Consider the following 26531-nt stretch of genomic DNA (forward strand, 5'->3'; position numbering starts at 1 on the left):
GCTTTTGGTTTTGCTTGGTGTGTCTTTTGGATGTGTCCCTTGTTGTACCCTCATGAGGTCTCTATCATATCATGTTACATTGGGGCACGTCTTCTGCTTGGGGTTCTTCTAGCACTGTTGCCTGCAGGGTCTCTAGAACTTTGTGTGGTGCTAGACTAGCTTGTGTGTCTATTTATATGTGTTAGTCCATGCATTGGTTGTGAAATTTCACCCTGGTTCTTCATACCTTGGCGACTCACAGATATTTCTAAATCAAAATAAGTGCTCTATACATGGTGTCCTATTTCGTGGGTTCTCGATGTCCATGATCATTTCATCCATATCATCCATTGCATTTACATTTTTCTCCCCTTCCTGTTATGCTTCTTTCCTTCTATCCTATCCATTGAGGCAATGTTTCATTCGAGATGCCGCTTGGTTCCTTTTTCCCCATGCACCCTCTCGAGGGGGCATCCCTACCCATTCCTTCGTCAGTCCTAGGGAATTTTTTTCTTCCTCTCTCTCAGGTGTTTTATTTTTCTTTGCATCGACACTATTTTAGCGCCACTGCGAAGAGGGGAAAAATGTAGACCCCTAAATTTGGCTAATTAATTTAATCAAATTTAAAGTCCCTTTCTTCCAATTAATTAATTAATTATCCTATCCTCCTAATTAATTAATCTAATTAATTAATCTAATTAATTAATCTAATTAGTTGATTTTCCCATCCTCCTAATTAATTAATCTAATTATTTGATTATCCCATCATCTTAATTAATTAATCTAATTAATTAATTATCCTTGTTCTTCCACCCCATTTGATTAATTACCTTTAATTAATTAAATATACCTTTTCCAAAAACCACCATAGATTAATTAATTAGACTCAAATCCTATTTGAACACATGGCTCCTAACCTTAACCCCCCACCTAATCTAACCATTTTCCTAACCCTGGGGTTACAACCAACCCTATCTATCCTAATCTCCCCCAACCTAGTCACCCTCCAAACCTCCCAACCAACCCTATCCTATCCCAACTCCTCCATATGTGCACATCCTAACCTCTTTTCCCCCTTTTTGGGGAAAATATCCTATTTGGCTTTGCCCAAAATAGACATGTGTCCTCGTGGACACATGTCATTCCCCTTCCCTCTTGTTGATCCACTTGTCCTTTTTTGGAGGACAAGTGTATCGTCTTCACACCCCCTCTCCTTCCTCTCATCTTCTATATAATCCCTCTATTTTTAGACTAAATCCTATGGAATCCAATATTTATTCAACGCATCATTACTTTGTCAAAATCATTACTCACACATCCATTATCATTTTTATTATCATCTTCATCAAATCATGGAGCACAATTGAGAATCCGAATTGACATCATGAGCACACATCCAATCGAGAAATATTCAAAATAGAAGCAAGGATTTGGGGTTTGCATAGCTTTTGTTTGTGTTTTTGCTTTTATTTTATCATTCGATCTTGAAGTGTTGAGTTTAATGGCTTGTTTTGTTTAATTACTTTAAATTTATCCTTTGTATTCACTTGCACATTTTTCCTAACACAAATTCCACTCATGGGAGATGACACCCTCTCCAATCATGGATTATGGTCTCATTTAGAGCACAATTAATAGTAGCTATAGCACAAGTGGGGGGGCAGATTAGTAGAACTAGATGGTCTCATTGCACATTCATCTACTAAACCATGATGTTACATATCTATGTCCCATGTTATATAAGGAAATATGTGTAGTGCCCACTCTTGAGCAGACTCTTATTTCATTTTTTATTGACTTGATTGGACCTTATTTTTGTGCAATGGACATGTTAGATATGATTTGACTTTGCATGGATATTGATTATGACTATTTACGTTTCTTAGTTTATGATTTTGATGATAGACATTACATGATCTTATAATATTCGATGTTATTGACTATGCTCACATGACTAGTTATGACTTCTACATGGTTAGATGTTTATTATGATGGTAATCGCTAAATGTATTATATTGTGATAGATGCCTAGATGGTTAGTAATAGCATTTTGATTATCATGTGCTTTGATAGATTCTATGGATTATGCCTCATTTTGGAATGGACATACTAACCCTAGTTTGATTTGCTTATGATGCGATGTTTCATGAGTTATATGTTCACTGTTTGGATATTGTTTGATTGTCTTCGTGGGGGATCAATGTCACATCACTCATTGCGAGCGGGATGTGCCATTGTGATATCCCTCCACTTGCCTAATATATATATATATATATATATATATAAATGCACATGTATCTTCATTGTGGTTGCAGGGTTGCAGGTACTAAGACATTAATTCCTCCCAGGCAACCAGGTGCAACCTCCCCTGGTTTTAGCAAGAGTGTCTCTTCCTGATGGAAAATATGTGGTTCAAAGGTGTCGTCGGTTCCCTACCCACACCCTAGGTCTAGGTTGTCGTTGAGTACTTGTCGTCAGTCTTGGCAAATTTTGCCATTTCATGTTGGTCGTCATGGTTTGTGAGTATGTGGCATGGCGAGTTTTATTATTTAGTTTATTTAATTTATTTAAATTGTGATTTATTGACTATAGTAATAGATTAATTATTTAATCTATTTAATCACGATTTATTGATTATAGTGATGAGTGATGAATTGATTGTTTAATTTATTTAATTGGCAATAAATGATTTATTGTGATTAAGTAATTATTTAATAATAATTTATGATTTTATTAGTGGTAGTGTTATTTTAATTTATTAAGATTTAATGATTTTTTATTATTTAATTATTTCTCGCGATTGAATTTAAATTAATAATATTTATTTGGATTATTGAGATTTTATTTAATAATTAATGTCTTTAGTTGATTTTGATTAATTGAGTTATTTAATTATTTCGCTTTATTGATTTTATTTATTTATTAGCGATTTTAACCTTGATTTAATTATTTATTTTAATTACTTTATTTATCTAATATTGAAATTTAATCTTTATTTAGCTATTATTGTGAAGTTTGATTATTTAATTAATCAACCTTTTTTATTACTTAACAAATCCTATTTAATGGCGTTATTTCAAATATTTGCAAATAATAGTAATAATAAGGGTAAATAATAAATAATTACCCTACCTGTTATATTATAATATTTTGGTTACTATTACATTGATGAGAGTAATATACTTTACCTTGATTTTTATTTCAATTTGATTTTTGAAATCCCATAAAAGAAATGGGAAAAAAAAAGTTTATTAAATTACTAAGTTGAAGAGGGAAATATTTTTAAATGAAATATTCCCATTGGTTGCTTTGATGGCTAGGGTTTCATTATTTTTCTTTCGCTTCCTTATGCTTGTTGAGAAGGCATTTTGTTTCTTCTTTTGCACTCATTTTCTCTTCGAGCACTTGGCAATTTGAAGATTTTGGTCTACAAATCATTGGCTCAGAATTTTGTTTTGGATTTGGATTGTTGTTGGTAGTGGGCAAGCTCTCTATCAGAGATTTCTCTTCCATCACTCAGGGCAGAGGTTGGTTTACATTTTCCCCTCTTGTTTTGATTTCAGATTTGGAAAAAAAAAAGACTTGTGTGCATTTTCCGTCTTTGGCTCTGTTGAAGGGAATGTAGAGTTTAATTCTTCTAATGTGATTTGAAATTTAATAGGGGATATGTGGGATTCTGTTATTAGCTTTATTTAAATGTAAGTAGTATGGTAATACTATCTTGTGAACTCTGTGAATTCATAGTTTCACTGTTCTTAATTGTAGAATCATAATTTTGTTTATATCCGTAGTGTTTGGTTTGTCTGCATTTTATGATACCCATATTTGATGGGTTTGTGTATTGAATTGTTGCAACCCCCTTTTGTTTGGATGTTGTTTCACCCTTATTTTGGATGGGGTTGTTGGCTCGTGTGGTTGCCCCCATGTACCCTACCTCTTTTTTAAACCAGCCATGCATTTACCTACCGCCCCTTTTTGTTTGATAGCCAGACATGTATTGTGGGAGGCAGCACCCACAATACGTATCGTGGTTGCTGCTCCACGATAAATATCATGGTTGCTACTCCACAATACATATCGTGGAGGCAACACCCACGATAGATATCGTGGGGGAAGCACCCACGATATAAGTATCATGGTTGTTGCACCATAATACTTGTATTGTGGATTTAGCACCATGATACCTATATTGTGGTTGTTGCACCACAATATATTTATCGTGGCCTGTAGCATAAAAAACTCCATCTTGCTGGGTGGCATACTTCGCCAAACTGCAGTGCACGATGTTATTTGGTAATTGCCCAGTCGATGGGTAACCTGAAAAATGGGTTTTCCCATTCGATGGGTTTGCTAATATGTTGTTGTTTACCATATCCCAATTTGAATGGGGTGTTGTTGAACCAAAGCACCCATTTCGATGGGTTTGAAATTGAATTTGTACATTTTGGTCGATGATGTTAATGTAGTGCTTCATCTAGTATTGGTATGTGTTTCCAGATTGCCTTAATGTGAGTCCCTGCCACTGGGCGACAAAAGAGTCATGTGTATGTAGAGTTGTATCTATTTGATAATTTTATTTTGCTGTGTAAGTCTATGTATTATGTTGTGCATGAGTTTTTAAATGTTTAAATGTAAAGTTTAGCTATGAATTTGGGGGAAGTCCGCGAGTTACAGCACAGACCAAGCGTATTGTAAATGTTGCCCTATCTTATTTTATTATTTTATATTATGGTCATCATACTTCATTATGTGTTATGATACATTTAGGAGAACCAACGGCTGTCTTGATTTTATTGATTTTTGATTGATTTTGATTTCCAGATTTATGCCACCTTTGGGTTTATCACACCATTTTTAGGATGCAAGATTCATGTTGTATGGGGACACTCTCATGTTGTTTTGTCGTGAGAATTGGTTTATCTATGCTACTGACTTTAAGATCAACAAATGTGGAGACCTTGCTAGGTTTTTATTTGTTTTGTTACAACAGTTATTTTTTTACTTGACTTATAAGTCAAGAGGCTCATCTCTTTTAAGTGTTAATGTTAAGCCTTCATGATTGTGTGGCCGTGTATGGTTTGGTGCCACATGCTGTTGTATTTCAGATTTACTTATTTAGCTTAGAGCCTCTTGAAATGTTGTCCATGGGTCCATGTAAAGGGATTGGGCTCCTTTACGACACCCGGGGTCATGAGAGATGGACTATCATGAGGTTCCTTGTAAGGATGCATGAAGTGTAGACCTCTTGGGCATAAGGGAGTTTACCTTATTCTAATCAAGTGATAACTAAATAATGAATCGAAATGGGTAGTTAGATAGACAATTAAAAAGAATAATTGATAGTGCCTCATGACTCTGTCCTAGGGAGGATGTTTTAGGCTGAGCATGAGAAGACCGTGGAGATGGTAAGCCAATCTCCCTTGGTCTCTCAAAGGTTGAGATGGCTCAACATACCCTAAGGCAAGAGCCTTGTGTTTATTATGGCATGTGATGACACTCCCTTGTACATGTGTTTCCCTTGTGTTTTACATCTGCATTTATGTCTTGACGATGTGTCAGCCTCTGGGAGTTACTTTGTTGTTAATTTCTTTGGTGTTTGGTCCATGTGTGTGGACGTCTTTTTTGGAGTTAGTCCCTTTGTTCTTAAGCATCAACCTAGGTGTAGTGTGTGTTCGGACCTAGCGACATCTCCTAGCTTGGGAGGTGGTTCCTTGTAGGTTCCACATTGGTCGAGTGGTTGGAGCTTTTTGCCATTGGGTTTTTTCCTTCTTGTTGTTGTGCTTCTTGTGCATGGACTTGGATCTTTCTTCATGATGGCTATGGATTATATTTAATAGATTTATGTACTAAAACTTAATTTCATATGAGTTGTAATGTTATGTAATAGTGTAGAGGCATTTGAAAATATTGAGCAATCTTTTGATCATGCGAACTATGTAATAGTAGCATGTAGTGTATCCATGATTATACATTAGACTTGGCATTCTATGGAGTTATTCATATGAATTTGTTATGTAATAGCTCATATGTAACATTGAGTTATGAATGGTTATGCCACCTTTTAAATAGCATCGTAAATATGTGTAAAGACTTAAACACCTGTGATGAGATTGCCATACTTATGTTGTATTGTACTTAGTAAGTTGTATCTTATGTGTTCATCATTGGAATAGTCTTGGAGCAGCAAGTTAAACATTTATGTGACATTAGCATGATATATAATAGATATGTACATATATTTAGATCTGTGTTTCAATGAAGAAAATATGTATTTGTTACTTTCATCATGTTATGCTCAAAACTATGTAATGAACCTTTGTATGGGAATGAGGTATTTTCATGTATATGTGGATGCAATATGGTTAGATGTTAGATCTTGTTTATGAGACTCTAAAACTTGTATAATGATTATTTAATCAGACCTCATTAAGCCATTAATGATAGAGGTAGAAAACATGACATGCACAATAAAGACATTAGTTAGCATCATAAAAACTAAATTAGCCAAGGGCTGGAAATTACAGCAAGACTTAGAAGATTAATTAAATTAAGGGATATAAATGATTATAAACTCATTAGTATGGTGGAAGCAATAAAACAATCAATTTGTAGACAATGTCAATGTTCATAAAGAAGTATAGATAAGTTAGTATGCATGTGTTTTATGACAGCACTAGTTACAATGGCTTATAGGTAATGCATTGTGTTTATGGGCAGCAATAGTTGATCAGTTATCATCATGCTAGTACTAGGTTGTATGGAATTTAAGTGATGCATTTTGTTTGTGGGCAGCAGTAGAAAAATTAAGATAAAGGTAGTAGGAGCTCATTAATAGCATGCAAGGTGTAAGCATTTACTAGCATGCATGTTGTAGGGTGAGAATTAGTGATGATGCATTACATGGTGTGTTAAATCATCTAGTGGATGCATTATAATCATGTAGGTATAGAATGTGTAATCATAAGTAATATGCATATGATAGAAGTTTCTCATTTAATGCCATGCACTAGAAAGAGTATGAAGAGCCAATGCATTAGGTAGGCTAAGGCATGTAGACTTGTAGGATTGAGTGATTTGGGTTCCTATAAGGAGGTAGTGTATAGAGGGGTTTATTTGATATGTAGTTATTTAGTCGCTAAGAATTTTGGATAGTAGACTGCATTAAGAGATTAGAGGGTAGGATATATAGCATACCCTTGTGTGGAGACATTATGATAGCTAGATCATTAAGTGCATATATTCATTTTTATGATGATTGTAAATCTAATGCATGGATTAAGAATCATAAAGTTAGTATGGAATTTATGTAGTGACATCAATATGCCCTAGGGAGATATATGTGACTATGTATTCATGTTTCCACTTATGTCAAGAACATAATTAGACAATCAATGTTTAAGATTCAACACTAAGATGAAATTAAGCGAACTAATTTTAATCATGTAGCCTAGAGTATGTATAATGAAAACTTATTTTGTAAACAAAACAAAACAAAAATTACTTCATTTCTAGGTTGTTAGTGTAAGTTCCCTAGGGTTTGTTGGCAGGCGCTACAATATGTGAGACTAACAATTGCATGGAGAGTCTACACCTCCATAGTCTCCTTAATAGCTAATGGGACCATCACATGATAAAAAAAAATTTCCCGTGATTTTTGTTGTTGGTTTTTTACTTGATGATATCCCACTCTATCTTGGGTAAAGCACTTACATCCACAATGAAACTCTCTTGTATCAAAATAATTTGATATTTCATGAAAGAAAAACTCATGGTAAAGTTTTCTCAAAAAATATAGAGGCACCTAATGTTTGGTTCAAGGATGTTTGTCAAGGATCATATACCACCTATTGCAAAAAAAAAAATATCATCATGATTACATTAAAGGATAAGGACTATCTATGATGTCATAAATTTGGTTTCATTAGTATTTGCATAGGTAAAAAGACCACAAATTTTGCCTTTTGTTACATTTTTTTGTTTCACCTTGTCATATGATAGCTTTATTGCATAATTTGCAACATGCATATTTATGAATTTTTTATTTATAATTGTGACCCATCATTGAGTCAACTTGATTCATCATTTCTTCCAATGATGAAGCAAGTGATGCTTGGTGGGGGTTTTCTATGGATACCTTTAATGTTAAAATTGATTATCTCATTCGAATTTCATTTGTTTTAAATACTCTAATAACTCCTCTTGGATTTCTCTAAGGTTTGTTGGAAGTGTCAAGGGAAATTTAGGTGATAAATGGTTCTCTTCAAGCATTTTATCGTCTAATTATGGTTTTATATTAGGGTTTAGAGGACTTAGTTAAAATAATGTATTCTAAAATATCAAAATTTATTAAAAACTAAACAAGAATTGATTTTAAAAAATCCTTGACAATTCACCTTGCCTATGATATCACATTAGAAGAAAAATTTGGAAAACTTGGTAATTCATTGGGATATTAAAAACATGATCACATTTTACCTCCTACACGCCAGTTTACTATGACATTTACAATATGTATTGGTTTTTCTAGAACATGAAAATGATTTTTTTTTTATGAGGCATATAAGATGTGCATGTTTGGTATTATGTGATCATGTTATGGTTAATATTTATAATTTGGCTACTTTTTAAATCCCCGATGTGATTCACTCCCCCTTTTTATTATTTCAATAATTTTATTTATCTTGAATTATTGTTATATAGGTGAAAAATGTATTCTAATTCTGATTTTTCTCTTTAGTTTTATGCTTATTTGGGAAATGTCTTGATACATGCACACATGATGATAAATGATGCACTCTAATGTAAATTTAGGCTCATTTATGTGTCTTTTACCTCAAATTTATTTGCACATGATCATATGCTTATTGGCACCTCACTTCTATGCACATGTATGTTCTTGTACTCTTGATCTATCCATTTGATTATCTATTTTGATTCGTGTATTTATCTCTAGAATATTTTTATCACCGCAATTTGTTCCATCTAGTTGATCCCAAATCAAGTCCATAATTATGGAGTTATCTCCATAAATACAAACTCAACTTATCTAAATATAAATTTGGTTGACTGACTCACTTTGTCTTTCTCCCTTAGAGCCTAGCATATACATGTTTATATAATTTATCGGCATGCATTGTTAAAGCGACATGGATTTGCACTCTCTCTCTCTCTCTCTCTCTCTCTCTCTCTCTCACACACACACACACACACACACACACACACACACACATTCAAACATATCTCATTCTAGGAGTATTTAGAAGGTCAATGAATAAAAATGCATTTATATTTGGTGCTTAAAAAGGGGCAACATATTAATTTATAGGAAAATTATTTTTTATAAACTATTAAATTGACATCCATACCTAGCTTGACATGACATAAAATAGTGAGATTTTATCAATTGCTTGAGACAAAAAATATACTAACCTTGTTTTCTAGTCTAAGCTCCAATAGTCTGTGGGCAAGTTGCACAAAAGATTAAAACTATTAGGATTATAATAGAGGTTGAAATTGATGTAGAAGATCAAGTTTGTTGTTATAAATTACACTAAGATAGATGAACTCAACCTAAAGTAAATCAAAGATTATTATTTTGATTATGATCCATACATACAAGCATTATAGAGTTTCTAAAATCTTGAGACACCTCGATTTAAGAATCTTCATCCACTTGATATTCATTCTTTAGTCATAGAGCTAAGTGATCTACCATTCTATTTATTTCTATTTATGACAAATTATATAACTATTTAATTGTTAATGACATGATCCACTATGTCTATCGACTCTTTACTTTAGGTCAATTAAACTTAAATTACACAGTTTATCGATTAACTTAGATTAACCCTATGGGAATGTATATCTATGAATACATATCCTCCTTGCAATCCATTTGGAAATAATGAAGCATTAGCTAATTACTTAAGAATATATAAAGATTTGCTCACTTATCATCATTACAGAAACTTCTCCATGTATATGAGGTTTGTTCTTTAAAGAAGAAGAGAATTCTCCACATATATAAGATTTGTTCTTTGAAGAAGGCGCGCTCTTGATCAACTAGTGATCCACTTCACACATTGCCTACCCAACCTTTTATTAGTACATGTGAAATAATTAGATTTCAATGACAAAGAAAAGATCTTAAAATTATGTGATTTCCTTGACCAATATAAAGAATTTAAAATGAAGAATTAAAAAATGCAAAAATGCTTAAAACCAAATTTATTAAACCAATTGACTATTCCAACACTGACTTGGAACTGGGTGTTCTTTAAGGATAGCCAGGCAAGCTTGTACGTCCGTATGGGAATGTTGCTGAGAAGCATGATGATTCATCAAGCAATGAATACACGCTGTTCTGCAAAACTCAATGGTAAACACCATTGACTGCTTCAAATTCAGATAAGGATTGATTTTATTTGTGTTACGTAGAAGAAGCTTCATCTTCAACGAGCGAGAAAATAATGCACGTAACTTTCTCCTCGAAACCGAGATTCTATCCATTTATTCCTCCATGCAAGCTGCCCATGAACGTCACACAAAGAGTCTCTTAATAACTGCATTTTCAATCACAAATTTTAACAATCTACGGTCTTCCTCCCTCTTAGCTCGCGTTTTCTATATTTGGCCTTGGGTTCTTCACATTCTAGTTACCTCGAACTTCCCTATATTTGCTTGACTGGACTTTGTAAAGGATTTAGTTTAGACGGAGCTGGATGGATAATACGTATTCGTATTACGTATTCACAGTCACGTCAAACTAGGATTCATGCAAGAAGATTTCTCATTAACTTATCCACTATTCATCGATTGACATATTTTTCTGCCTTGTTCTCTCCTATAAAGGACATCTAATCATCTAACAATCTCATAGCTTGCATACCCATTTCGCTTGCAATTTGTTAAGTTTGTGCTTGTTTCATGTAATGTCTGTCATGAAGGGGAATGCAAATATGTCGAGAGTAATAGTTGTGATTATGATAATGGTGACTACAGTTTTAGGAGAAGTTGAGGTTGATAGAAGCAGTTTTCCTCCTGGATTTATCTTTGGAACTGCCTCTTCTTCCTATCAGGTAAGTTTTTCCTCTAGGTATGTTGTTATTTAGTAGAATTTTGGAATGATTGAGCTAACCTCATGTTTGCAGGTGGAAGGTGCTTATCTGGAAGATGGAAAGGGTCTAAACAATTGGGATGTTTTTACGCACACTCATCCAGGTTTGTTGGGTCACAAGTTTATCAGTTTTATATTTTGAAATTGAATTCTTGTATCTAATAATTTTGTTTATATTTAGAATTTTAATATTATATATTAAGACTGATTTTTTTGATTTATTTTTTGAATGTATAATATTATTTGATAATTGATAATATAGACACTTATTTATCAATAAAATTTGTATTGATGACTATCATTTATGACACAGGAAATATTGCTGACAGAAGCAATGGGGATGTAGCTGATGACCACTACCATCGTTACAAGGTACTAGTCATATATATAGCTAAGTGATCTTGTTCTAAATAATTATAGCTTTCTAATCAAGGAAAACTGTTGTTTCATACAGAAAGATATTGATTTGATGCATTCTCTTGGAGTGGATTCCTATCGCTTCTCCGTATCATGGTCTCGTATTCTTCCAGGTATATTGTTTAGTCATGGAATAAATTTCATGTAGGGTGCTTATTGGTGGTTTTTAAGAAGTTTTATGAATTGGGTTGTGAATCTTCTCAATAAAAAAAAGAATTCTCTGTATTCTTCTAGAAGAATTGCTTTTTTGGTAGATAAATCATCCATCTCTCATAAAATGCTGTAACAGATTGTCTTGTCAGAAAAAAAATTCATGTAGGGTGCTTATTGATGGTTTTTAAGAAGTTTTATGAATTGGGTTGGAAGAAAGTCATTTGTGAATCTTCTCAATAAAAAAGAATTCTCTGTATTCCTCTAGAAGAATTGCTTTTTGGGTGGATAAATCATCCATCTCTCTTATAAAATGCTGTAACAAAGTGGATAAATCATCCATCTCTCTTATAAAATGCTGTAACAGATTGTCTTGTTAGAAAAAAATTTGTCATTGAAATATTCTAATCTAATGATGTTGCGTTATGATAAATCCTTTAGAATTTCATGACACTTTATTTCTTTATATTCTTAAAGAATGGAATGCTGTAATAGACCACCATTTTTTATGAAAAAAAATCATTGAAATATTTTGTATTTACAAATGCTGCCTTCTGATAAATTCTTTAAAGCTTTTCCAACTTATTTCATAATGATCATATTACAGAGCAATGAGAGCTTTTACATAATATGGTTCCTATAAAATCCAAGACAAGGATATACCTTTATAGATTTTCCTCACTTTAAAATGATTATTGTCATCTAATCTGAAAAATTTAATATGTAATCTATTACTATTCTTTTAATAGATTTATTTTCAAATCTATGTAAAAAAAAATCATGTTCATTTATGTATGTCATTTGTGATGAAGCTGGAAGAGGAGCTGTCAACATGGAGGGAATAAAGTTTTATAATAATCTCATCGACACCCTATTGTCAAAGGGTATGTTCTTGTATCACACTGTATTTAAAAATGTTTCTGATTTTGTAATATGAACGTGAATGCTGGGCATTTGATCATTGAGTAATCAATATTCTTTGTGAGCAGAAGTTTTTAATAGACTAGATCTGAGTATGTGGCTCGTTACTCCAACAAAACTCACCATATTTGTGAATTTTGCAGGAATTGAACCATTCGTGACGTTAAATCATTATGATCTTCCACAGAATTTACAAGACTCCTACGGGGGCTGGTTAAGTCCCCACATCATGTAAGTTGCAACCAATCTGTATCCTAATTTTCTATAACAGTTAATTTTGTGTATGCGAGCTATATAGTAATCTAAAATGAGACTCTTGCAGAAAGGACTTCGAAGCATTTGCAGACATTTGCTTTGCAGCTTTTGGAGACAGAGTGAAATACTGGGCAACATTCAATGAGCCGAATATATTTGTTCGATTTGGTTATCTTTCAGGATTTTTTCCTCCTTCTCGGTGTTCATGGCCTTTTGGGAATTGTAGTGATGGCAATTCAGAGACAGAACCCTACCTGGCTGCTCATAATGTTATATTATCACATGCAGCAGCTGTTGATGTCTATAGAACAAAATATCAGGTTAGAAATTGAATTTATTTTGAGGATGTTCATTAATGCACTGTCATAATGGGCCCAAACCAGAACATTCTGATACATTATAATACAATGTGAGCCTGAGCATCCATTAAATTTGCAGAACAAGCAGGGAGGCTCCATGGGTATAGTGATCTGTGCTGGGTGGTACGAACCTCTGAGGAACATACCAGATGACAGAGTTGCAGTTGACAGATTGTTGGCATTTGACACAGCTTGGTGAGTAATACTTAAACATCATTTAGTTTAACTACATTTTTAGCTAGATCTTATATAAAGTTGTTTAACTCTAATCTCTATATTTATAATCTCTATATTTATATTTTGACAAACAATCTATTGATAAGTAGGAATTATTTTCTACAATATGTCAAATTATGATATCAATATTAGGATTCAACTTCTAATTTTTGAGTTAAACTCATTGACCCATATTTCATGAGTAAGTGGTTAAAATAAATCTATCTTTCATGAGAATGAATAGTCCATGGAATACTCATTACATCTTAATGATATTCAAGGTGAAGCATCACCATTGGGAATACTTGTGCTTCATTCTTGTGAACACATATGTTCATAGATGCAATGAATGCTAAGTGGACTATTCATTTTTATGAAAGACAAATTCATCTGAATGACTACTAAAAAAATTTGAGTCAATGAATATGACTCAAAAATTGTACAATTGAATCTTGATATTACTATCAGAACACTCGATTGCTACAATAAATTTTAACACTAATTTTTCAATTCATTCATATTAAAAAATGGTGAATATTTATGCTGATCAAATTTTATTTTAAAATGTTGAATTGAGTATGTTTAAAAATAGTCAAGAAGAAAGGGTTGAACATAAACTACATTTGTACCTCTCCAATATAGACTTGCTTGAGTTTAGTTTTTATTGAAATTGATAAGAATCTATTGATAAGTAGGAGTTATTTTCTGGGACTTGTTAAATTTTTATATTAATATCAGAATTAAAGTATGTAATTTTTTAGATTTTATGAATAGTGATTCACATAAATCTAATTTTTACGGTTCACTTAGCATTCATTACATCTAGGTGATGCTTACAGGAGTGAAGCATCATCCTTGAGAAATTTCGTGCTTCAAATCTATGAGCATCACTTAAATGCAATGAGTAATAAATGAACCATTCATTCTCATTAAAAAATAAATTCGTATAAATCACTGCTCAAAATATTTGAACCAATAAATTCAATAACATATATAATTCCTACAATAATATGTATCTTTTAATAATCTATAGAAATAAAAATATACTGATCCACTTTACCTTCAAAATTGTCTTGGGCAGGTTTCTAGACCCTATTGTGTATGGGGATTATCCTCCTGAAATGCGGCAAATGTTAGGGCGTCGTCTGCCTACTTTTCCCAAAGAAATGTCAGAGAAAGTGAGGGGCTCATATGATTTTATTGGCATAAACCATTACTCAACATCATATGCCAAGGATTGCCTCTTCTCACCTTGTTTGAAAATACAGTATGCTCCAGATGCCTTAGTTTATACAACGGGTAAGGCAACTCTGTAAATCACAGAGCTTAATTCTTCTAGAAAACTTTAATATACATGTTTCTTACTCAACATGTACTTACTTGCAGGTGAGAGAGATGGAGTTCCTATAGGCGAGCCAGTATGTCTTCTTTTCATCAATTAATCTCAATTTTCATATTGATTGCAAAACAATTTGGACCAAACTCTATGATCATCATCAGATTAAGATGTCTTAAAAGAAGAGACAAAAGAGGAAGTTAACATATCAATATAACTAATTTCATGTCTTTCTATACTGTGCCTTCTTTCAGATTTTATCTAATTAATCATTTTGATCCGTTAATATCTTCTTCATCTTCTTATACCATATTATTCTAATGATGAATCATATCACTATTCTAATTTAGCATTTCAATGGCATGACAGACGGGCATGGCGGGATCTTTTGTTGTGCCATATGGCATGGAAAGGATTGTGATGTACGTGAAAGAAAGATACAACAATCCTGTAATTATCATCACAGAAAATGGTAAGTGCATGGATTTACTTGTTCCATTAATTCCAATAATCCATAGCTCTGTTTTCTAATGGTGGAAGTGCACACAGGGTATGGTCAGCAGAGTGATCCATCAGCCCCAGTGGCAGATATTTTAAATGATGGTGGAAGAATCAAACTAATGAAAAGCTATCTGACCCATTTGGCGGCTGCAATACAGTAAGTATAACACAGTTTCTACTCGATTCACATGCATTTTCTTGTCATTTTCTTGAACAAAATGGTTGCCTGTTGTTATTTGCAGGAAAGGAGCAGACGTAAGAGGTTATTTTGCATGGTCGATTCTGGACAATTTCGAGTGGTTAAATGGCTACACTAAACGTTTTGGCCTTTACTATGTTGATTACGCCACCCAGAAACGAATTCCAAAGCTTTCTGCTGACTGGTACAAGAACTTCCTCAACAAAAATCATGGATCATACAAAATTCGAAACAACAAAGTACAGACGGAAGTCATCTAAAATGAACAGATCGCCATCTACGTGGTAGTCCCATTGTGAATATATATACTATTTGTATCTACACTCATCAAGCTCAAATTATTGGAGATGATTCATTATTTATATCATTTATATGAGAAATAAAATAGGCAATGCTTGAATCTTGCCTCCTTGTAGATAATTCATTGTTGATATGCTTTATATGAGATATAAAAAATTAAATCTTGCCTCCATAAAATGATTTTTTTTTTTTTTAAAGGGAAGAACCAATTCCTGATTATTTATTGGACCATCTAAAAAAAAAATTATATGTTTTTATGATTTAGAAGGTTATCTTCAACCATTAACATTTAATGTATATATATAATTTTTATTTGTTAAAACATGTTTAATTATTTGTTTAATAATTTTTAATGAAATATTTGATATTTAGGTAATTTTGATAAAGAGGATTTCTTTGTGTGTCTACTAATTTAGATGTATGCTTGCTCAAATTATTGTAATCTACTATATAAAGATAGAGATGTCTCTCACTATTTCCATATATGTACGTACGTACATACATACATACATACATACATACATACATACATACACATATACATATACATACATACAACATACACACACATATACTCCTTAGATTATCTAGAGTATAAAGAAAAACATTTTAATTTTCTTCATTAAATTTTCTAATTTGAATTGTAGCAACTAGACACTTAAAAGAAAGTGTGGGTGAAAATTTTCTTAAATATTGGATAATTGAAAATAAAAATATTATATATATACAAACAAATTTAAGGCGAAGATACATATTTTAGAAAATTATTTCTATGAAAAATTTAAACTTTTTTTTTTTTTTTTGATCGGTGACATGGATTTTTAGCCTAGTCCAATCACCAGGTGAGGCCACAAATCAGGGAGCCTCATCCCCGCCTTACATATATGAGGTATTAACACCTCTAAGCATTAGTTATATTCTTAGCGATCGTCTCCTCCTCCTTATCTCTCCAACAACGGCCATCTCCATATTGTTGCCCACGATCAACCCCTTATCACTCCATCACTCGCGATAACACCTTATCTCTCCACCCTTGAAGCTTGGGCCACCACCTTATCTCTCCAAGTCAGGTCTCCATATCTCTCTAGTCATTGCCACCACCGTATTGGTCCGACCGTCTGACAGGAAACCTTGTCCGCACACCAGAGATTGTAAACAATGGGCATTAACACCCCCACATAATCGCTAATTGTCTTAGTCAATGAGCCACATCTACACCATCCGTAAGAGTCGGGTCAATACCTGCAGGGGTTCCAACAACAAGCGAGCCTGAAGACTCGACCACAAGACCTCTGTATTAACACGAAGTGTGCAACACCGTTGCACTGCGAGGTCATCCCCAAATTTTTTTAAAATATTATAAATATATTATTAATTCTATTTTAAATAAATATAATTAATATTCTAATATTTTAAATTAAAGAAATATAATAAATATTTTTGAAAGTGTGATTAAAGTGGATAGTTCATATAATGATTTTTTTTGTTATATTACTAAAAATTTATTTGAAAAATAATTAAAATAGTGGATTAGGGTTAGTTCACATATGATTTACCACCTTTTACGTATGGTGGGCCCAAATATCTGCACTGCAATGTCACTAAGATTTTTATAAAAAATATCATTTCCTAAAAAAAATTCATGGGATCATTAGTCCAAAACGAGTGATCAGAAAGTAAATTACAATTAGACTATATATAATAATAATTTTAAAGTACCTGAAACATTATGTATCTTTTAGGGAATCATTTCTTCGTCGCTCACCACCTATGTGGCCTGCAACGTTCCTATACTAGCAATACGAGAAGATCCAAGAAATGATGGTATGTTATTAGCAGTAGTCACCTCTGGTGCATCCTCATGTGCATCTCCTGCTGCAGAAAATGAATACACTATGAAATGCCCCAAAGAAAGAACGCTTGAAGGGAAATAAACACATAACAAAAGATAGAGCAAAAGATGGATCTACTAACAATGGGTAGGCCAATATGACGTGTAGTAGAGGATGTCTTCATACTACGTGTTGCCGACATTGCAGTCGACAATACAAGTGGGGCTAACCTCTGATGAGGCACCGACAACATTTGCACAGGAACATTGACAACACCTAAATGATAATACATTAAATATATGAAAAGTGCAAGAATTGTAAACAAGGATGAACCTTTATTATGAACATTGACAGTGTCAAGTATGATGTATTTTGGGTACTCAAAATGATAAGCCAAGAAAATCATCATCACCTGAAGTACCTGCAACACCCTGATCACGGCCACCAGTTTCATGAGGACACATAAATTGTTGTAGAAACAACATGTACATATTTTAGTTAATGACATAAAAGAGAATAAAATATAAACAATTATTGAACTTTTGTTATAATTAAAGCTTTCATTGCTACTTACTTGCAAGTTTTGTGATGTCTGCATCAATAGTTGCACCCTCTCTCATATCTCATCAATCTAAGGATCCATGGATGCCAAAGCAACAATCTCTCTACTAATTTTTCTAAGAGACTTTTTTATCAATTCCATAGGGTTTGTGGAATTTCCAGGGTCATCATCACTTAATCCTTTTGAGTCCACATCCCTAGAGAGGTGCTCAGGTACTGCAACTCCCTTTCCCTTTCCCTGAACATCCATCTGTGTCTATAATATCATTAACAATTACAAAATTAGTCTAAAACACTCAAAAAAGGAACATAATAATGTAACAGTTTGCTTTTATCTAATTTGTACAATTACAATGAGGGTTACCTGCTCGGTAGAAGTATCACAACTACATCCCTATTTGCGCTATGTGATGCATCCATGTCGCCTTGTGACAAAGAAAAAATATAAAAAACGTTAGCAAAATTAAACCAATAGACTTAGCAAAAAAACTTCATAATAAAATGGTATATTGGAGTCATTAATTGGAGGTTGGTTAATTTAAATGGTATATAGTACGTACCACCCCCATGATAGTAACTTGTTTGTATCTATATGATTCAAATTATAATCGATTAGAAGCTCTTCCCCTGCACTTATTGATTTTATTGCACATACGAATACATGATTTCCATTGCGTGCCTCAAATATGCAATTGGGTTGTTGATTAGTTGACTTGAGTCGCGTACTATTTATAAAACCTGCAATATTCCCTATTGCTTTTGGCCTTCCATCAATGTATACAACCACTCATTTACTTTTATCATTATCTTTCTGTTGTATATAATTTGCCAATAGTGCATACCTACGCATACTTTTATTATATCGAACAATCTGCATCCAATTATTATAATTGTAACAAGGTCTAACAAACTCCATCAATTCAAAAACTTTGTTGTAACAAACCTTTATACCATCCATGGAAAATAGGCCCAAACCATGTAACGACGAAGGTGTTATGCGATATATCCTATCCTTAGCACAAAAATTGATGTTTATTGGAGGAAGTTCCTTGTGTACCCATTGTTTCTGTAGATGTTTGTACCTCAAGGGCACCTCAATGTCACCTTTGGTCGCATCATCATAAGAACATGACCCCCTTTGAGCAAGGAAAAATTTCATGCATTTATTGAATTTTCTTCTAATATTTTGAGCTCTAGTTGATCTCCCTATTGTAGACCTACTACATGTCTCACTTTCATTTTCTATTCCTATATTTCCCTCACTCGAGGAAGACACATCTGACAAACACCTATTTGGTGGTACCTGCACTCCATCAAATGAGAGAGTTAGTTGGTAATGAGAGAGATATTTTGCAAATAGGGTAATGTTGATGAAGAAGTCGAACATAAAGTTGACGTTGCAATTAAAATTTGAATAAGTCCATCTAGGGCCTCAAGTGTTTATAACTGTATTAGATTTTCTGCTAATGTCGAGGTTTGAAAAACTGAGGAAGTTTGTTTTCCAAGTAATTTTTAAAAATTAAACTGTTTCTATAGGGTGTATTGACTAGTTATACCTGTCGATCCATGAGACTGTGCAGGATCCTCATCAAAGGGGTTCAGGTTCCTGCACATGTAATTCAATTATCTTATGTTAGCTAAAAATTACATAGTACACAACATGAACTTTGTAGACAAAAAGAGTATTAAATAAAAAAAAGACGTTGTCATCATAATCATTGTAATTTTTTTAATTCCTTACCTTTACTTTATGTAGACTATGCAGGATCCTCAACTAAATGGTTGACGATGTCTTTAGTTAATGACCTGTTCCCACCAAGGGTGACAACATCACACAGGGACTATACATGAAATCAACACCATCAATTGAGCATCACAAGCATTACATTTGTAAGTTGATAAACAATAAATACATACATATCATAAGCATCATAAGCATCACATGATGTATCATCATATATGTAATTGAGGATCATAATTATCATCACATATGTGTCATCATAAACATGTAATCCATCACATATGTATCATAAATCACCATCCATCACATAGGTAATAAACAATCCACATTCTATAAATAAACACAAAGTTCAAAAAATGTCACATGTATCATCATAAACTTGTAATCCATCACATATGTGTTTTAAATCAACATCCATCACATAGCTAATAAAAAATCCAAATTCCATTAATAAACACAAAGTTTAAAAAATGTCACACAAATAGTCACTCTCCCTATCTCCATCTCCTCAGGGTGGCATAGTTCTACTATAAGGACTTGCTAGAAATCATGGAACGTGAATTGAAAACATTAAAATGTGCATCATGAATTAATTATGTAGTAGCATTAGAATTCAAAACATAATGAATTAATTATGTAACCATATAAGTCAAAAAAAACTATCAAGAAATCAATATTAAATAGATAATATACTAATCCCATACCTCATACATTTCATTCATCATCATGACCATCATGATCATCATCTTCATCATCATCATCATCATCATCATCATCACCATCACCATCACCATCACCATCATAATCATCATCAGCAGCATCATCATCTTCTTCTTCTTCATCATTGAGTAATTGTTGATCATGATCATCATCTACTTCATCATCTACTTCTTTGGTATCTTGTTCTTCCATCACATTATACTTTATCAACCTTCCTCTTGGATCATGTCTAACAATAAATGACAAACCCAATTTATGCGGAACCTCTGAGTAAAATACCTGCTCACATTGGCTTGGAAGAACATAGGGCTCATCCCCAACTGGTTCAAATGACCTTGTATTAACCATTGTAAAACCATTATCATGTTCAATAATAGTTCTATCAGGATCATTTTTATTCAATTGTAGCCTGTACCATTTGACGACGAACAAAACTAATTTGAAGGAATTAAAGTCACACTCAAGTATATCATCCAAAATGCCATAGTATTGATTTTGAGACTCTTGAGGAAGTATGTCATTTCTCAATGAAATATAAATGTCACCTCAAAGACTATAGTTATCCCAAAATCACAAGTTTTCTTCGTGTCATCCAACTTTTTGATGCGAAATTTATGACCATTGCAGCACATAGCGTTGTGGTGTTTGACCTGTGATATGTCAAACATGTAAAAATTATTGCATCGTGAGTTGATAAACATATGGGTGATTAATAAATTTATACGTACCTGTTTATCTCTTAAACCATATACTAAATCAATTTTCCTTTGCAATAACATTGGAATCTCCATTACGATGAGCTTCTTTAATCAATGAAGCCACACCTTCCCATGTTAGTGTGTGACCAAAATTTTGACAACATTCAATCCATAACGTCATCCAATCAAGATTGTTTGCAATATACAAATGTAGTGCATCCCACTCTCGACCAATTGTACAAAAAATAAATAGACATCTTACAACCGATTTATTTTGAAGATTAAGAATTAATTAACTACAATAACATCTTATAATTACCTCTCACTTTCCTCAATCTACCTTTCCCTATCAAGTACTCCCCTTCAAATTTGTTAATGGGGTTGGGATCCCAAATGCAATCCTCGTGGATCTTTGTTGCAAACTTAGGAAGATATTCAGAAATGTACACCATAGTTTGGTATACCATATATCTCTCCACCATAGAACCCTCAAGTTGTGCTCTTTGTCAAACCAAAGCGTTCAAAAATTTCAAGTGCCTCTCAACCATCCACATTGACCTAGTGTGTACAAGTCCACACAATTCAATCTCCTCAACTTGGTGTATGAGGTAGTGTTCTTGTGCATTGAAAAAAGATGAAGGTAGACACTTTTTTGCATTTCACACATTAGATGAGGAATTTTTCTCTTCCAATATTTTATATCTTCTCTGTGGATTTATTTACATGACAATCACCTACAAGATATTCAAGATGCAAAAAAATATATTACATAACAAGTAAAATAAATTGCAAATATAACATCTATACAATGAGCTGAACAAATATCACTACTTACCTAATGTATTTTCCAAGATCATATATGACTTGCTTGACATTATTTTTCGAAGTTGTCTGGGAGAGATAGAGGTAGAACGTACTGCAACAATTATAAAATTATCTTTTCATTTTTTTATAACATAATACAATGAAAAATACATGCGCAATATACAAATATATAGTAAAAACACAAGAACATTAATTACATTAATGAAGGTATGCCAATCATGCATTTTCATCCCTGGCTCAAATTCACTTTTCTTTGATATGAGATTGTTTATGTTCGCAACAAATCATGTGGGAAATCGAATTTTTCATATGACTTCTTTTATAGCATTGCTTTGCTGGCCCGTCAATAGCCAGGGAAGCTCACTTATATTAATCTGGTCTCCATGGCTATTTGATTGAATGACATTTTTCATTGCATGATTGGAATCTTGAATGTCACTACAAATTTTGACAATTTTTTCTTTGTCACGCCTTCCATCCAATATTTTCCATAATGTCTCTGTTATATTCTTTCCAATATGCATAGTATCAAACAAATGCAATATCTGTAACTGCTTGTAGTAGGGAAACCTACTAAATTGTCGGGGATAACTTTTTAGTCCCTTAGGAAGGTGTTCATTTATGCCTTGACGACCTTCACGATCATCAATCACATTATTAGTAAATACAACACAATAGAAAAGATGTTTTATGACAAACCATTAGATGGAATGGTATTACCTTGACAATTAATTCTATTATATTCCAACTTCCACAGGTGAGGTGTCACTCTTCGTGGCTTTGATGTATTCTCTTCTTTCCCATTGAATTTTTTTTTTTTTGTATTTTGATACTTATGGTTTTTGTGGAGAAAGTGCCTATACTCATCAAACACCTGCTTTCCTAAACTTTTTGAATGACGAGATTTCATCTTTGGACCACAAACTAGACATGCAAATTTTCCCTTTGTTTGAAGACCTACAAGATAATGTATAATTGGATTAAATATGTTATTTTTTTAATTATAATTATCATGTGCAACTTGAACACTATAACATACCACAAAAATGTGTTAGCCCTGGGGCATCGTGTATTGTCCATACAAGCATCACATGGAATTGAAATTGTCTTTGTCCTATTGGTCTTGAGACATCATACATAGTGACACCATTCCATAACTCCAACAACTTTTTGATAAGAGGCTCGATATATACATTCATATCTTTAACTTGGTACTTACCTAATCGAATGAACAAAAACAATACATAATTATTATGACCATTTTACTGTAATATTTATAATTAAATGTAGACGACTATATTTAAATGATAAAATACTTGAAACAATCATTGCCAACATTATGTGCTCCCTCTTTATTGACATCCATGGGGGAATGTTATTGTTGATAACAAAAACAGGCCACACTGAGTACACAGATCTTAGCTCTCCAAATGGATTGACACTGTTTGCTACCAATGAAAGCCTGAGATTATAAGGTTCTTCTTTAAAGTGTGGCTACTTTTCCTCTATGTCCATAAATTTTAAACCATCCGTAGGCATTCAAATAATGTCATCTCAACTTCTATTGTGTGCATGGTAATCCATAAATTATGCCAAGCTAGTGCACTTGAATAATCATTGCATACGTGGAATAATGGGAATATAGAGAAGAACCTTGCGAGGAACCCTTTTTGTTATTTGATATGTTCTATATCTATTGATATGACATTTAGGGCATTCAGTTCGAAATTCATGTTGTTTGTAATATATAATATGATCATTGGGACAAGCATCTATTTCTTGATACTCCATTCCAATATCTTTCATAATGGCAGATAATTCTTGGTATGAGCGAGGTAGAATATTTGATGGTGGTAACAAAAACTCACCTATCAATCTACAACAAAAAAATATAATTTTTTAATATAAAGAATAGTAATGGTACAAAATGATTCACCATTTATTATAACATATATGACATACCTTAACATACGTGAGGTTTTTATGTTGGATAAACCATTCATAACCTTCAAGTTCACCAACAACAATACAACGAAGAGAAGAGTTATCTAGGAGCCTTCGTAAAGGGCCTCAAATGCCTTCTCAAGTAGAGGGACATCATGAAAAACATCAAGGTCATCTTCATCATCATGATCATTTGTTCCATTACTAAATGTGTCATGGATCAATGTATTTGTGCCCTCATCTTCAATTGTGTTTTGTGGCTCATGATTGTCATCTTCCATGGGATAATTATCTTCAGCTTCGATATTCACACCTTCGTGTTCCTCCACTTCAAAAACCATATTCTCTAGGTTGTGTTGATCCATATCATGTGCTCCGGGATGCTTGAGCTATATAAAATTGATAAACATAAATAAATCATGATCGTGATCTCATCATCAAGTGATTTCTTATGTATATAAATTGTAAAAATGATATAATGAAAAACTTACCAATGGATGATAATCATGTCCACCTTCAATGTGACCATGTTGCCTACAATGTTTCTTAGATGTTTTGATTAGAAGTATTCTAGTCTTTAACCCCTTACAAATTTTGTAGGGACAATAACATTTTCCATCACCCTTTATTTTCAAGTTAGACCACAATCTAGCAATTGTCTCCTTATTTTGTTGTTCGTTGATATTGTCTGACATGGTCTTTCTTCACAGGCAAAAAAATCGGGCTATAGAACTAGTTATATAGAAGTTGAAATGTTAGTTATGAAATCATGTTTAAGTATGATATAGAAAATTAAATTACTTGAACATAGAAATTATGCAAATTGAACCAAAACCATTTAACTATTCTTTTTCATCTCAAAACATATCTAATGGGTTTGTGGTGATTTAGAGCAGGTGATATGCCCATTGAGAGTCATACACCCAAGTTAGTCATAGACCCAAGTTATAGAGAGTCATAGACACAAGTTAATATAAAAGGAAAGTAACTATCCATTCCCATGATCATGCATACTTACATGACTAATGTTGCCCTTGTGTATCCTAAACATTGGAGAGACCCTATTTGACTTGCCTAATCAATGTGATTGTTGTCCTAATATGAAATACTGAGTTCTTCCCTTTCCTCTGCATCAAACTTCTCACATCATGTTTCTTCACCAAAACACATTATTCCCAATCTTCACCAAAACACACTTTTTTGCTTTCTAGGTTAGTTGTCTTAGCTTAGTTGGTTGTTATCGAGTCTTTGTTGTTAACCTTTTGTTCGTAGTTGCTCAGAAGCTGGTCAAGTCTTTCTCTTTGAAATGAAGTGAGGTTTAACATTCCCTTTTCCCAACCAAGGCATAATCCCTTCCACTTCTATCGATCTTGTCAGTGGGTGCCCAAACCCAATCACTCCCATTTCCACCTCCCCTAACACTCTTCACTTCCATTTACCATACCTTATAACTCACCTACCTTCCTATCCTCTATCCTTTAACCACCTTTCATACCTCATGCCTTAACCTCCTTCACATCTTAACTTAAACCTACCCTTCCATCTTACACCCTCACCTCCCTCTACTAACTTGCTTTCCACCTTACCCCTACCCCTATTCTATCCTATCTTCTTTGTTCCCCTCATACCTTATATCTCACACTCCCCTCCACAATACCTACCCCTTTACCCCTTTATTCTCCTAAAATCACTTATTCTAACCCACATCCCATAAGTCTTACTTCCTTTATTTCCCTAAGCTTACCTCTACCACACACATATTAACCTACCCATATCATATCCCTATCCTAACCCACCACCCTACCCCCTTACCCTTTTTCCTTTCACCTTATAACTCCCATTATAACCTACATCCCCTTATACCTCCCACTCCACTTTATTCCCCAACATATCCTAACTCCAACCCCTTCTACCACCCACATCCTAAACCTCTCCCCCCCCCCCAACGTATCTCCTTCTTCCATCATTTATATCCCTTATGTGCCTAAAGAAGAATGTGATAAAACAATGCATCTATTTTGTAACACTGGAGCAGTAGAGACAGAGTGACATTTTGTCATGAAATGCTTGACACATAGTGACATTTGTGACATTTACAAAGGTATTTGGAAAATAAATAATTTAAACACATTTTTTGAGGAAACAAAACTAAAAAAAATGATAAGTTTTCTAATTAAAATTCACTGAAGAAGAGCAGATCTTGAGAAGAGGTTACATGTTGTTTAGAGTCATAATGCCCTGATTTTATAGGGTGTGTGTTGTCTGTGGATCCCATGGGCTGCTTTGGCCTCGTGAACATTATTAAAATCCATCATCATCATCATTTCATGTGGCATTCAGGGTATCTTTGTGTCCATGTCAACTTTTCTTCATGTTTGGGCTCCTTCATTGTGAAAATGAGTTTAACTACTAAACAAAAGTTGCGTGTAAACCCTTATACGCCTATTGCACCACCAAAGAA

At 33.4% G+C, this 26531-nt stretch overlaps 1 protein-coding gene across 1 annotated transcript; it reads left to right on the forward strand.

The window, feature by feature from the left end:
* Positions 1-10882: 10882 nt before the first annotated feature.
* On the forward strand, positions 10883-15881 carry LOC131047349 (beta-glucosidase 18). The gene is made up of 13 exons (XM_057981226.1): positions 10883-11057; positions 11130-11199; positions 11409-11467; positions 11550-11625; positions 12475-12546; positions 12727-12814; positions 12906-13158; positions 13277-13392; positions 14495-14712; positions 14800-14831; positions 15119-15221; positions 15299-15407; positions 15493-15881. Exons 1-13 carry the CDS (start codon positions 10911-10913, stop codon positions 15707-15709), a joined length of 1560 nt encoding a protein of 519 aa, XP_057837209.1. The 5' UTR covers positions 10883-10910; the 3' UTR covers positions 15710-15881.
* Positions 15882-26531: the final 10650 nt, after the last annotated feature.

The sequence above is a fragment of the Cryptomeria japonica genome, chromosome 10 (assembly GCF_030272615.1).
Source record: "Cryptomeria japonica chromosome 10, Sugi_1.0, whole genome shotgun sequence".
Classification (NCBI taxonomy): Eukaryota; Viridiplantae; Streptophyta; class Pinopsida; order Cupressales; family Cupressaceae; genus Cryptomeria; species Cryptomeria japonica.